This window comes from Oculina patagonica, chromosome 2, assembly GCF_052425735.1.
Source record: "Oculina patagonica isolate OP01 chromosome 2, crgOcupat, whole genome shotgun sequence".
NCBI classification, from domain to species: domain Eukaryota; kingdom Metazoa; phylum Cnidaria; class Anthozoa; order Scleractinia; family Oculinidae; genus Oculina; species Oculina patagonica.
This window is the reverse complement of record NC_135759.1, coordinates 24,330,281-24,343,613: the sequence shown is the minus strand read 5'-3', so window position 1 is coordinate 24,343,613 and position 13,333 is coordinate 24,330,281. Positions and strand designations below refer to the sequence as shown.

General features: G+C 37.4%; 2 protein-coding genes across 2 annotated transcripts in view; both read right to left on the bottom strand.

Moving 5' to 3' along the window:
- The window catches only part of LOC144643729 (histamine H2 receptor-like), a 39,771-nt gene extending 30,183 nt beyond the window's left edge, over positions 1-9,588 (bottom strand). Inside the window, exon 1 of the mRNA XM_078503069.1 lies at positions 8,209-9,588. Within this exon, the coding sequence (XP_078359195.1) occupies positions 8,292-9,215 (924 nt within the window). The 5' untranslated portion in view covers positions 9,216-9,588 and the 3' untranslated portion in view covers positions 8,209-8,291. The remainder of the gene's footprint in view (positions 1-8,208) is intronic.
- An 884-nt stretch (positions 9,589-10,472) lies between these two features.
- LOC144642232 (adenosine receptor A3-like) lies at positions 10,473-12,578 on the bottom strand. Its single transcript, XM_078501213.1, has 2 exons — positions 11,549-12,578; positions 10,473-11,242 (listed from the first exon to the last, which is right to left on the bottom strand). Exon 1 carries the CDS (start codon positions 12,576-12,578, stop codon positions 11,649-11,651), a length of 930 nt encoding a protein of 309 aa, XP_078357339.1. The 3' UTR covers positions 10,473-11,242; positions 11,549-11,648.
- Positions 12,579-13,333: the final 755 nt, after the last annotated feature.

Sequence of the window (13,333 nt, the reverse complement as noted above, 5' to 3'; positions counted from 1 at the left end):
ATACTTTCTCATTGATCACAAGTTTTTTTTTTTTATATCGAAGGTTTTTGGATTGTTGTTGTTTTTCTTGGCTCAGGAAGTGGTATTTTAAAAATAGTGCTTAACTAGTTTAGCGTTCATGTTTAATCTTGTAGTATTTTTAGAGACCATACCTTGTTTAGATCTTTGCGGTGTGGTTTTGTTGGACTCATGTTGAACTGAATCCTCTGGTTCTTCCTCCATTGCTTGGAAACCGCCATTCCCCTCGTCATGCTGTTTTTTATCTTCTTTATCCTCAAACCCGCTTAAGTTTACCTTATCATTTGTCCTCCCTTCGTTTTGCGATGCCTCACCTTAAAAACACATATATTCTGGCATTTTTAAAGTTGATAAATAGCTATAACTGTAGTCTTTGTTAGTTACGGCGGTTTCTGCAACATAAAGCGTATCCGTTGGCCCATTGCTATTCTCTGGATGCCTGGGATTTTAGTCCATTCCAATGCTGATTTATAACTACTACTTAAAAAAAAAAAACAATCCTGATTTTTTTTCCATTTAGCTATTTGACCCGTCTGAATAACGAGAACACTGTCAAGGATGACCAGCACAGCCTTGCATCACTCTTCCCTATTTCTAACTGTAAAATATTTTATACAGCAATTACTAATTGTCATTCTAAGGTAACAACAATTAAAACAAATAGAGGCTTTGTACGTTTACAGTGGAAACCTAGCTAGAAGGGAAAGGAAATTGGTCTGGAAATGTGGGCTTAAATTACAGTGTTTGACTGATGGGGAGAAGGGAAACCATTTCTGACTCGAATTGTTGAGAGGTTACGTAAATCGGGGGCACGTGAAATCAGAATTCCACTGCAATGTTAGCCGGGTTTTAATCCCCCCCCTCCCCGCGTCACGGAGGAGTAAGCTACTTACAGTGATACTGCGCCACCGTGAGAATCACAGCAATGGAAAGGATAAGCTTAGATGTCCGCATGACGTTCCTTTAATCAGCAGCTTTCACCTCGACTAAAATAATGTTCGCAGTAAATGACAGACATATTTTGGTTGTGACGTTTGTTACGCTATACTAACTTTGAGTCCTTTCTGTCCGGTGGACTTAATGTTTTCTTCTGAAATGATCCCCGCCCCCAATGACATATATTACAACGTGTGTTAACAGGTGGATATTGCTGAAGTTCACGGTGATGTGATTTAACTGACGTGAAAAAGTCGTTAAAAAACATCGACAGAAAAATTCTACTTCTTTTTATATATATTTACTCGAAGTCGATTATGATGTATGAAAATGTTCTGATAAATATTTACGTGTTTACTTCGGCGACCGCCGCGTGCAGGTAAATATCTCACTATATCTACTATTACGTTTGTCTTGATCGAAACCAAATATTACCTTCCACGAACGCACACAAATCTGAGACAATCAAAAGTGATAGGAGTAAGGAATGATGGGAATAATTATAGGCCGGTCTCAGTCCTTCCCCTAGAAACAAAGTTCATGAACTGAAGCGTGCCATTCAAGTCCAACTCCTGGCCTTTTTAACTGTGTATGACTCACTGTCAGTCTACCAATCAGGTTTCCAAAAGAAACACTCTACAGAAAGGTCTTGTAGAAAGAGTACCTGAATTTACTTATTTTGGTGTTGTATTGGCAGTGTTCCAGTTACGTTTTTGAAGCAAGGGGTCATAAAATTTATCAGACGGGTCAACCAACCTGGTGTATGTAGCGCCTTGTTAGGGGAAAGGGTCGGGAAAAAGGTTTCCCTTTTTGCAGGGAGGGGTCTGCGGGCACTTCACGAGAAATATTTTAGCATTTGGGCTAAAAATGAAAATAACATTAACTGATTTATTAAGTTCATTGCCTTGTATTGCATTGCGCGTCCTTACTGCGCAGAATTTTACGGGTAATAAGCGCGCGCGAGCGCGCGCACATAAACAAAATGGCGGCTTTTTTTATGTGGCTTAGTCCGCGAGATAAGTAAATTGTCGCTTTCTCGTAAACGAGTCTGGTGACCTATCAATTTTTTCTCATATTTTGGGTGTAGCGATCAAATTCTTTCTGTAAAATGAAAACAGATCAATTCTTGTGTTTGAAAAATAAATTAGCGCTAAAAACGTGTACTTTGCTAGTACTCGCAGAGGAATTTTAAAGGAATTATATGGAATATACAAGGTCTTACTGCTCCAAAACGAATCTGGTGATCCCCCTTTTTTATTTCAAAATTTAAGTTCCCTGGTTAAAAAATTGTGTTCAGTTCTATTTCAGGGCAATGACCTTAAAATTATCTACTTAAGTTATAAAATAATGAAAAAACAACAACTAAAAAGAGAAAAAGATGAAAAAAGAATGAACAGAGCGGAACTCTATTATTATGCTACAGGAGGAGAAACGTTTAAAAAGGGGAATAGACTAGTCGGTATTTGCGTAAAGTCATTCTCAGATAAATCAAGGGGCATTTTTTAGTAAAAGTTGGTAACAGTAGTTTTCTTAAGTTATTTGACCTGCTGAAAACGAAAATGCTTGTTACCAAAATGTTTTTTGCGATCTTCAGTCCCAAAATGACGTCACAAATAAAGACACCAAAGATGACGTCATTACACCGTTAACCCTATCAGTAACTTCCTGAATATTAAAGCAATCACAATGAAATTTAGAGGATATATAGTATGTCCAAAAATCTATTTTTTTGTAATACGTCATGCGTAATGGTTACGTCACATCACGTGACAATTACATCATGATGTCAAAACAGGCGCCATCTTGGATCCGCCATCTTGGATTTCATAATTTTCCCAAAACGTCAGAAAATCGCCCAAAATTACTAAAAAAAGTACTCAAAATAAATAAAACGTTGCAAAAAAAAACTAAAAAGGTGAAAATAATTGCATTAATGTTAACTTAATTTCATTAATAGAACACAAAAATTACAAATTTTGGAAAAGAAAAATATGCCCTTGACGACGAATTTGTAACACAAAGATCCGAAGAAAAGGTCAATTTCACGTTTTGTTGGAACTACATGGAAATGGACTCTATCCTCTTAATTCTCACACGGGCTCATAGAGAGGGGATATGGGATCTGTACTTGCAAGTTTCCGCCCGATGTTGCCATATGAAGGGAAACTTCCTTTTCAAATGAAATGCAAGGAAATTCAGCCAGGTCAGTGCTGATCACCGTCTTGAATGGCTAAATGGGATAGGGAAAAGAGCAGGAGGGATCGTGGACGTATCCAAGAAGCAATCATCATTGAGTAGAGCGGCACTGTTCTATAATCCTCTGTCACAGATTGCTGATATTACACACACAATGTTTGGATTGAGCCAAGAAGTTTTCCCGCAACAAGTCTACTCCTGGTAGGAAAGATTGGGGCAAGAAGGATGAATCTTTATTGCTCGCCATCCTTAAGTAATTAAAAGTATTTTCGCCACCAGAAAATCAAACCAGACTTTATAGCATTGCCACGAACGATCTGTTGCTGTTAAATACCAAAGAGCTTGGTCATTTGGAATTTGTGGTACAAAAGGTTGGAAACTGTGTCTTGACAGGAGCAAGATGAATCGTCAAAGATGAAATTCTGGGACACGATGCACAAGAATAACGCTCCAACTTTCGATAACTTAAAAGCCTTATCATTGCCTATAAAGCTGGTTGTTCAGTACTTTTATTTCTTCTAAGATATATTTGAAGCAAAAACACCGCCAATATGAATAAGTATAAGGCAAAAATGTAAATGACTATTTCCTAAAAGCGAAACGTCCAAGGAAAGTGTTTGTATTTTTTAAATGAAACCGTTCTTTTTTATAGACCCAACGAAGATTCCATAACGGTAAAGGTATAGATCTCAGTTGTTTCTTTAACTTTTAGCCACAGTTGAACAGCCTACATGTATAAAGTCGACAGTATTTATTATATTTTTCATTCAGCATTTCAATTATCCTGTCGCTGTGTAGTTAAATGGCAAGCTATCTGTGGCGTCATTACATGACGCCACAGGTTGCCTGGAATGCTTTCTGTGGCCTATTCTAAAAAAAGGCAGGAACTAGGTTGGAGGCAATTTATTTGGTATAAAAAGATGCAAATATAGTGCATACGGCTTAGAACCTATTTTTTATCCACAAAGTTAACCCTATCCAGACCGGTAGGGGAAGGTGGGAGGGGGAAGTAACCGCGCTAACTTTGAACGCTTATAACTTTTTGAAGATTTAACCGAACGCTGCCAACTTTGCGAGTTTATCTAAAATTTAACTGGGAATAATTTGGTAGGATAGGTTGTTGTTTGGGGAACTTGACATTACAATGGCAATGGCACTTTGACAGGAATTTTTTTCAAAATTTGTGATTTTTGTGTTCCATTAATGAAATTACTAGAACACAAAATCTTTTTAGGTTTTTTGTTTTGCACCGTTTTATTTATTTTGAGTACTTTTCAGTAACTTTGGGCGATTTTCTGACGTTTTGGAAAAAAATTTGAAATTCAAGATGGCGGATCCAAGATAGCGCCTGTTTTGACATTATGATGTAATTGTCACGTGATGTGACGTAATCATCCCACGTGACGTATAACAAAAGATAGATTTTTGGACAAACTATATATCCTCTAAGTTTCATTGTGATTGCTTCAATATTCTGGAAGTTACGGTTGGGGTTAACAGTACAATGACAACATTTTAGGTGCCTTTTTGTGACGTCATTTTCAGACTGAAGATTGCAAAAGAATTTTTGGTAACAAGCATTTTCGTTTTCAGCAGATCAAATTACCTAAGAAAAATCCTGTTACCGACTTTTACTAAAAATGCGTCATAACTTTCAAATTTTATGAAAGTCGTCTAGTCTAGAAGTTAATAGTTATTATTATACATTGATGTCACCAGCTTGCTGTTTCTCTTACGTCATACCTACAGACATTAGATTTTACATATGTAGAAGTGACGTCATACCTACAGACAATAATTTTATGCATGCAGAAGTGACGAAAGGTTGTAAGCTTATAAAAGTATATTTTGCACGCGCTCTTGTCTTTACAAGTGCAGCTCAGGAACGTGCATAATAAAACAATTATTGCATTCGGTTTTCGCATGATAGCGATAATTATCAAGGCCTCAGTTTCTGTTATCCGCCTCAGCCTTCGGCTTCGGCAGATAATAGAAACTTTGGCCTTGATAATTATCGCCATCATGCTCAACCTCATCCAATAATTGTTAAATAATAACAGTTAAAGAAAAACTTGAGAAATATTTGAGGCGTGTCGTATTGACATTGCGACAGACCGATTACCGTTTAAGACTCGAAACGTAAAAGCCTTCGCTCTGATTCCATTCGCCCCCAAACCGGTGAAAAAAGACACAGAAACGCAGGTAAATAAGAACATTTTTATTTTAAGATTATGAATAACGTATTCAGCGTTTGGGTCCCCTGTGCCTATAGCAAACTTCTTAAAAACTTCAACAGGAATGCATTTTGCCATCTCAAATTACCGCGCACTCCCGTACCAGTACCTTCACAAATTTATCTTAACTACCACAGTAGCCTGCGTTGCAGACAAACAAAACCCCGGTTATATAACCGGGGTTTTGTTTGTCTGAAACGCAGGCTACTACCACGGTAACTGTCGTAGTTGAGATATATTTGTGTTTCTGGTGAATAAGGAAAAAGTCTCATAGTTGTTTGTGGGAACACAATAAAAATTTTTTAAAAATTACCAAGTTGTTAAGATGAACATGACAAAGATAACCTAAAAATGATAAATCACTAGACAAAAGAAATTTGGTTAATGAATTTATTAATGAGCAAGGGTCCCGCGCGACCTTAAGAGAGAGTTGACCGTAGAGCCTTAGCAAACAAAGATTTTTGCGGTCGCTTGTTCACTTTTTGTTCCTGCTGTTAACTTCCTCTCCGCCCCTCTCTAGCTGAGTCAAAATCAGCGATCGAAGCTTTAATAAAAGCCCTGGGTTTATGCAACTTGGGCCTATTAGAACAAACTGATAAGGACGGACAAGTTGAGGGTAACTGACTTTACATGTTTTTTGAAAACCTGAGGGAAAACTCTAGTTCTTGGGAAACTTGCTGGATGCGGGGGTCCGGGATCTATTACAGTATTTGAATTGTCCAAAGACGAAGCAAACAAAACTTGCATAAACAGTAGAATGAATTTACTCCAAAGACATAACCAAATAATATTTTACAAGGCACTTCTATTTATTCACAAAGTACTATTGACGCTATTTTTTTCGAAAACATAAACAAGATTTCCTTTGAACCATTATTTGCTAACGTTGATCTTAGCTCTGAATATTAATTTACAAAACTGAGCAGGTGGATTACAGCTTTTTACAGGTTGTATTTACGATTAAACACTGCTTTTATAGTTTATAGTTATGATTTAACGGACAGTAAACACAAGGGCGCGCAGGTACTAGCTTGGCTAATGAACTGTAAAGCCTTAACTTGCCAAAACAATATTTCTACGTAGTTCTTCGTTGGATTTTGGATGCTTGTAACTGAATAAAACTTGATCATCGTAATCAGTTCTCTTCAAACAGGTACGCTCTGATTCAAATCGCCCCCAAACCGGTGAAAAAAGACACAGGAACGCAGGTCAATAATTAGAACATTTTTTATTTTGGGTCCCCTGTGCCTATAGCAAACTTCTTAAAAACTTCAACAGGAATGCATTTTGCCATCTCAAATTACCGTGCACTTCCGTACCAGTACCTTCACAAATTTATCTCAACTACCACAGTAAGTGTCGTTGTTGAGATATATTTGTGTTTCTGGTGAATAAGGAAAAAGTCTCATAGTTGTTTGGGGGAACACAATAAGATTTTTTTAAAATTATCAAGTTGTTGAGATGAACATGTCAAAGATAACCTAAAAATGATAAATCACTGGACAAATACAATTATTTCGAGTAACACGTCATGCAAGGAATGCAAAATTTTATCGTTTCCAATTGCCGCAAACCAATCAGAGTTGTTTTTTGATTGACAGTTTTGCGAAGTGTAGTCGAGCACGCGGTATGAATTGAGATGTGATTTTCCTCGCTCGTTAAATTGGCTATGTTTTCAGTGTTGTCGGGAATTTCCCGAGACTAACCGTTGTTGTTATCATTCGCTTTGCCATGGTTTGTCTATGATACAATCACAGCAAATCTTTGAATTCTTCTCAAACTTAACGTAATATTTGCAATCGACGCCTCGATCTTATGTGACAAACTGTTGAGATTGACACATTTTTCTCATTGTTATTGTACTCGAAGAACAGATTTTTAACTTCTGGTGTTGCGACAAAATGCTGTGATTGAAACATTTTTCGCACTCTGATCGTTCTTGGTGAAATTGAACAAAATTTTCAACTTCCGTTTGTGCTGGCCTTTTATTAACTTGGCGTGCACGTGTTGAATGCAATCCGCTGGTTGCTGTCAAGATTAGGGTTGCAGGCCTCTCTTAGACCCATAACAATTTTAAAATAGCTTGGCACTATCATAATGTTTTCAGTAGGTTGAATAAAGTTATGCTGACATACTCACAACTGTGAAAGGATTTTTTGGTTTTTGAGCATATCCCCCAACACAGTTCCTGCCAGTGGCCCAAGCAAAAAACGGGAAAACGTCTCCCTATAGCTATAGAGTGTTCTGAATAACTTGGAAATTATAAATATTAATGCAAATGATAATCAACAAAATTTTATCTGTATTTTTTGTCTTTTTCAGGGTTTACACAAGTACCGGGATTTTCTCAGAGAGTTGCAGACACAGAGAAAGATAAATGAACAATCAGATTTATTTATTATCTCTTCATTGCATTTACAACTAATACTTAAGTCCATGTACTAACACTGTATATGGACAGGTGTAATTTTGAATTTAATGAAAAAAGCTAGTTTAATAGAGGTCGGACTGTAGTTCACTCGGTGCAATAAAAAATTAAGGACATGTTAGACCGAAAAAAAAAAACATTCTGATTGGCTAAGACTTACAATTCTTGTGGAGCTCATTAGAAGAGCACAACCCTTTATCGTGTTTCACTTATTCTGAAACTATGTTTGTTTTAAGTACAAAACTGACAGACAATAAGGGATGGACCATTATTTTCTTGGAGAGGGGGATGAGCATATTTTTCGTTCGCTTGAGTTGAACCAACAACAACCGTTGCAAACTATTGACGAAGCCTTCGCTTGGGCTGCCTGTGGTACCACCCAAAAGCAAAAACCACTGATGTTCACGTTTTTTTGTTTCGAACATCCTGACTTGCTACAAGATGAGAATGACATGCCACTGTAGGAAGGAAAGCCATCATCAATGTAATGTTACAAAGTTAAAAAGAGCATGTAAATCAGCCTTGACATTTTCTTTAAGTTCTTTGATCTTCCAACAGTAAAGAATAGGATTTAAAGACGAATTAAAATAAATTGCAATGACGCTAAAATGTAGTGCAAATCGAGTAGCATTATTCAGTCCCATGACAATTATCGCAAACAAGGATGACAAATACGGCACGTAGCACAACAGAAGAATACCATAAATCCATAACATGTTATTTACAGTTCTCTTGTACTGAGCCACATTAAAGTCAGTCGAGTCACGGAAGTTCGCCTGTTGGTGAATTTGTGCAACATGGTGGCGAAAACCACGATAAATAGTGAGATAGCACAGAGGTGTTATAAGGCAACACATAAACATTCCCACTGCCCCAGAAATCAAATTGATCGGCCCATTCCAAAACCAGGATCCCGACCAAAATGCTGCGAGGATCCACTCTATGACAAGAACGCAAACAACTCGTCTAAGTTTCACGCGTTCTCGGTATCTCAAACGAAGACGAAAGGCGAGATATCGATCAATGGCAATTGTAGCAATGGTCACTAAAGATACCGCTCCAATAAAGTTTGATGTCCTTGCGTATGTGATAGCTATAACACAGTAATAGCTGGACATTTCCAAGATGACCATCAAGTAGTAAGCAATAAACAACGGATCAACAACTATTCCAACGAAAAGATCCGTCAAAGCCAAACTACATAACAGAGCTTTTGATGGAGGATGTAGAGACTGACACTTTCGAAGAGCGAATAGTATCACGATGTTGCCCGTAGTCGACGAAATGGATCCAATTATGATCACAACACAGGCAAAGATGTAGATAGTCTTCGAGAATTGTTGCGCGGCGGGATAATAGTGAGTGCTGGTAGAACTGCAGAATGATCCAGACGACTCAGCCATTTTTGAAGAGTGTCACATGCATGGTCTTAGGAAGAGCATAAATTTGAAAGATATCATTTTTAGAGAAAGCAGTAATGTTATTTTTCTTTTTCTTAAGAGTTTTTAGTCTTGTTACCCTCGGTCTCTAATCTATTATCTATCGCTTTTCTTTTGCTAGTCCAAGACAAACTTTGTATATTCAAAAAATTTGAAATAAAATAAGATCGGTGTTACGGTAGGTAGCTGTTATGTTTGCCCATCGCAAAGCCTTGTGTCTCAGTCCCGGCAGGATCTGAGTTCAATAAATATATAAAATTGTTCCTCCATTGAAATAAGGCAATTCATGAAAGGATATTTCAAGTTGCACCTGTTCCTTTGGTTAGATCTGTTTTTAATAAACTTACTGAATAGCAATGTAATAACTCGTAGTGATATAGAAGGCATTAACACCCCCATTCCTCTTACCTCTCCTTTCTGAAAAGTTTTCCTAATGGATTTTGTTGAATGTACAGTTGAACCCCGCTTATTCGAAGTCGGTTATTTCGAACTAAAACCCATTCCGCTTTGGACTAGCCCTTCAGTCATTCACTATCGGCTATTTCGAACTCCCGCTATTTCGATCGGGTTACTATTTTTTGTTTCCCCTGACGGTTCGAACATAGTTTCTAACTATAATTCGAAATAACGGGGTTCAACTGTAGTTGTTATATTAACGAAGAAAAGACGTTAGTTCAATGTTGATTAAAGTTTCATTCATATCCTGCTGCAATTTGTTTTTCAATTAATCTTTTTATATCAATACCTATTTGACTTAATGTTATCGTGATGCCGACAAAGGACTCTCAATTCATCTAGAGTATGATGATTCAAAACCGAATTTACAGCGTTTCATCAACGAAAGAAACTTCTCGCTTCATTTTGATATGTATTCAAATTTGTTTCAGCACAGTCGATATCCAACAAAAACTGTATCGAAGGTTTTTGGACCAAATTCGACCTACTTGATATCCTGATGAAAAATTGATCGACAGAAATAAAGAGAAACTGTTAATTTTGCCAAAATCAATTTAATTAAGACCAGATATTCAACCCCTCTCAGGACTATATATTTTTTTGAGAGATGTTTTGTGTGAAGCTGTTTCGAAGTGTTTGAATCCCTCTTTAGACAACAAGTACAAGTTTAGTACATCCTCTACGCTTTTTTATTTACAGCAGTTTCACCAATTACAAACTGCAACTGATCATTACTTTACGTCATGTATCAACCAACAAACTTCAATTTAAAGGTAATTTTTTACCTCGAGTAAATGTTAATATCGTGACACTCACTTTTGCGTTTTCCCCAAACATTAGAGAGCTTTTAAAAGCAACTACGACGGCAACGTCGACGACAACGTATTGTCGTAATTCTCGCAATTTTCCGGACGTATTCTGCTTATTTTTCGCTTTAAGAACTAGCTACCGCTGAATATTCAAGGAGAGCGTTCAACACTAAATAGAAAAGCCAAACATTAGCCGTCGTGGCTGACGTTGTCCAAAATACGCAGAATTTGGTCATTTCACGTTGTTGTTCTGCAGAGAACGGCATTGAAATGTACTGTAATGTCTGAACACCAGACAGGTCCTCGATGAAGGCGGATTCACACCAAGAAAACACACACACGTTTTCAAGCCGCCATCTTCCTTTATTGCACTACCCACAATGCCTTAGGGCTGGGCCTACACAGGCAACCCAGTTACAAACACACTACATGTACCAAGATTCAAAACGCGTGTGCAGAGTTATTACTCTGCTCATTAAACCCTTAGTTTCGTGTCGTTCTCGTTGCCGTTACGCGCCGTCGCAGTTTGCTTAAGCTCTCTATTATTTTGGAAGGAAGCCAAAAGGTAATTCGGAAATATTAATTATAACAACTCTACTCTTAGTTGGCTATGCGGCGCCTTTATGAAAAATACTGACTTTTATGGGTTGCAGTATTGCAGGTGTTTGGAATATTTATTCTGCCTTCCCGCTTTAAACTTCTTCTTCGGCTTCTTCTTTGTTCTTTCTTTGCATGTCGCGCGCGTCTTGTTTGTTTTCAGCAATACGTTCACTCGACTTCTCATGAGATTACTTTGCTCACATTTGCAGTTTATATTGGAGCTTTCATTAAACGCTAATACATGCAGTGAAACATGGGAATATCAGTGGCGTGATGAAAGACAGGAAAAAAGAAACTGTTACTTATCCTTCTAGTCACTGAAACTCTGACTTTTATGTGCAAACAAGAACAGCAGCTAGTGCTTCTGGATATCGCTGCAGAGTACACATAGTTTGCTCACAAGATGTGGCGATTTTTCTAACTGTTACTGACCGTCTTACCTGAACGTGCCAGGCGTATCGGTGACAAGTCGAATTACCACTGAAGCTGCCACGGGATAAAACGTAAAGAAATGTTCTTTATTGTTAGTTGTTTATCTTGATATAAAGTTGCAAAATGCACTGAGAAAAGCCGTTACGTTTTCTTTTAGTTCTTTGATCTTCCAACAATATAGAACAGGATTTAAAGAAGAATTAAAATAGGCTGCAATCGGGCTAAAATGTAGCGCAAACCGAGTGGCATTATTGACACCCACTGCAAGTATTGCGAGCAGTGATGTTAAGTGTGGCATGTAACACACAAGAAGAAGCGCATAGATCCATAGCATGTTATTAACAGTTTTCCTGTATTGAGACAAATTAAAATCGGTTGACTCGCTGGAATTAGAATTTGTCTGCTCATGTTGAATCTGTGCAACATGGCGGCGAAGACCACGATGAATACCAAGATAACATAGGGATGTTATGAGACAAAAAAGGAACAATCCTATTGCGCCAGACAACAAATTGATTTGCCTATTTATAAACCAGGATCCTGTCCAAACTGCTGCGAGGATCCACTCTATAACAAGAATGCAAACAACTCGTCTAAGTTTCACGAGCCCTCGGTATCTCAAGCGAAGATGAAAGGCGAGGTATCGATCAATGGCAATTGTAGCTATGGTTTGAAGTGAAACTGCTCCAATAAAATCGGTTGTCCTCCCATATGTGATAGCTACAGCACAGAAATAAGTCGGCATTTCCAAGATGATCATCAAGAAGTAAGTTATAAACAGTGGAAGAACAACCAATCCAGCAAAAAGGTCCGTCAAAGCCAAACTACATAACAAGGCTTTTGATGGAGGATGTAAAGATTGACACTTTCTAAGAGCGAATAGGATCATAGTGTTTCCAATCGTTGATGAAACTGAGATGATCACGCTTACAACACATGCAAAGATGTAGATAGCCTTCGAGAATTGTTGCGCAGCGGGATAATAGTGAGTGCTGGTAGAACTGCAATCTGCTCCGGTCATCCCTGCCATGTCTTATATTCTTTCAGCTTGCTTTATTATTTGAACTGTCCCTTCAATAATGAATGAATTTGAAAGGAAGTAGCGATAAGTGGTTTTCCTTCTAAATTAATGATGTTTTTTCGATCAGGACTTCAGATGGCCTGTACGATTTTCTCAAGTAAAATATAACTGTATTACTCAACACTGCTTTTTACTTGGTTTTGTTAACTCTGACAAGCATATTCAACAACATCGGAACAGTTTTTCAAGTTTCACATTTTGTGCGGTGGACATTTAATAAATTTCGGTCATTTTGTTTGACAAATCATGACAAATATGGCTCCAAATTTCATCTAATCCAAACACTATTGTTATAAGCTAGGCCAAATCTGTTTTAAATTCTTTTTAATAAATTTACTGAATGACAATGTCACAGGCAGTGTCATGATTTTCCAATTAAATTTTACTGGATGTTATTAATTTCTTTGTGTTTAAAGAGTAAGACTTGCCTTGAAATAATTCTTCATATAACAGTCTATAACCTGTCCGAATGCGTTTTATCCATATTATACCACGATAACGCAACTCATAAGGAGTCCCAGTAAATTAACGGCAACTGTAAAATCGTTGTAAAGTATATATTCTTTACTACGCGGTGTTATTATTTTTAGAAATTGTAAATAACTGACCCAAACTAAAGTGACAACCTATAATTATCTGCCCAATACAGTCAAACCTCTATTGAGCGGACAACTGTTAATGCTACAAAGCTATTCTTTTTACAT

What these genes read in the sequence shown, in the direction of transcription:
- LOC144642232 (XM_078501213.1), bottom strand. Translation starts at nt 12,578, where the DNA reads ATGGCAGGGATGACCGGAGCAGATTGCAGTTCTACCAGCACTCACTAT.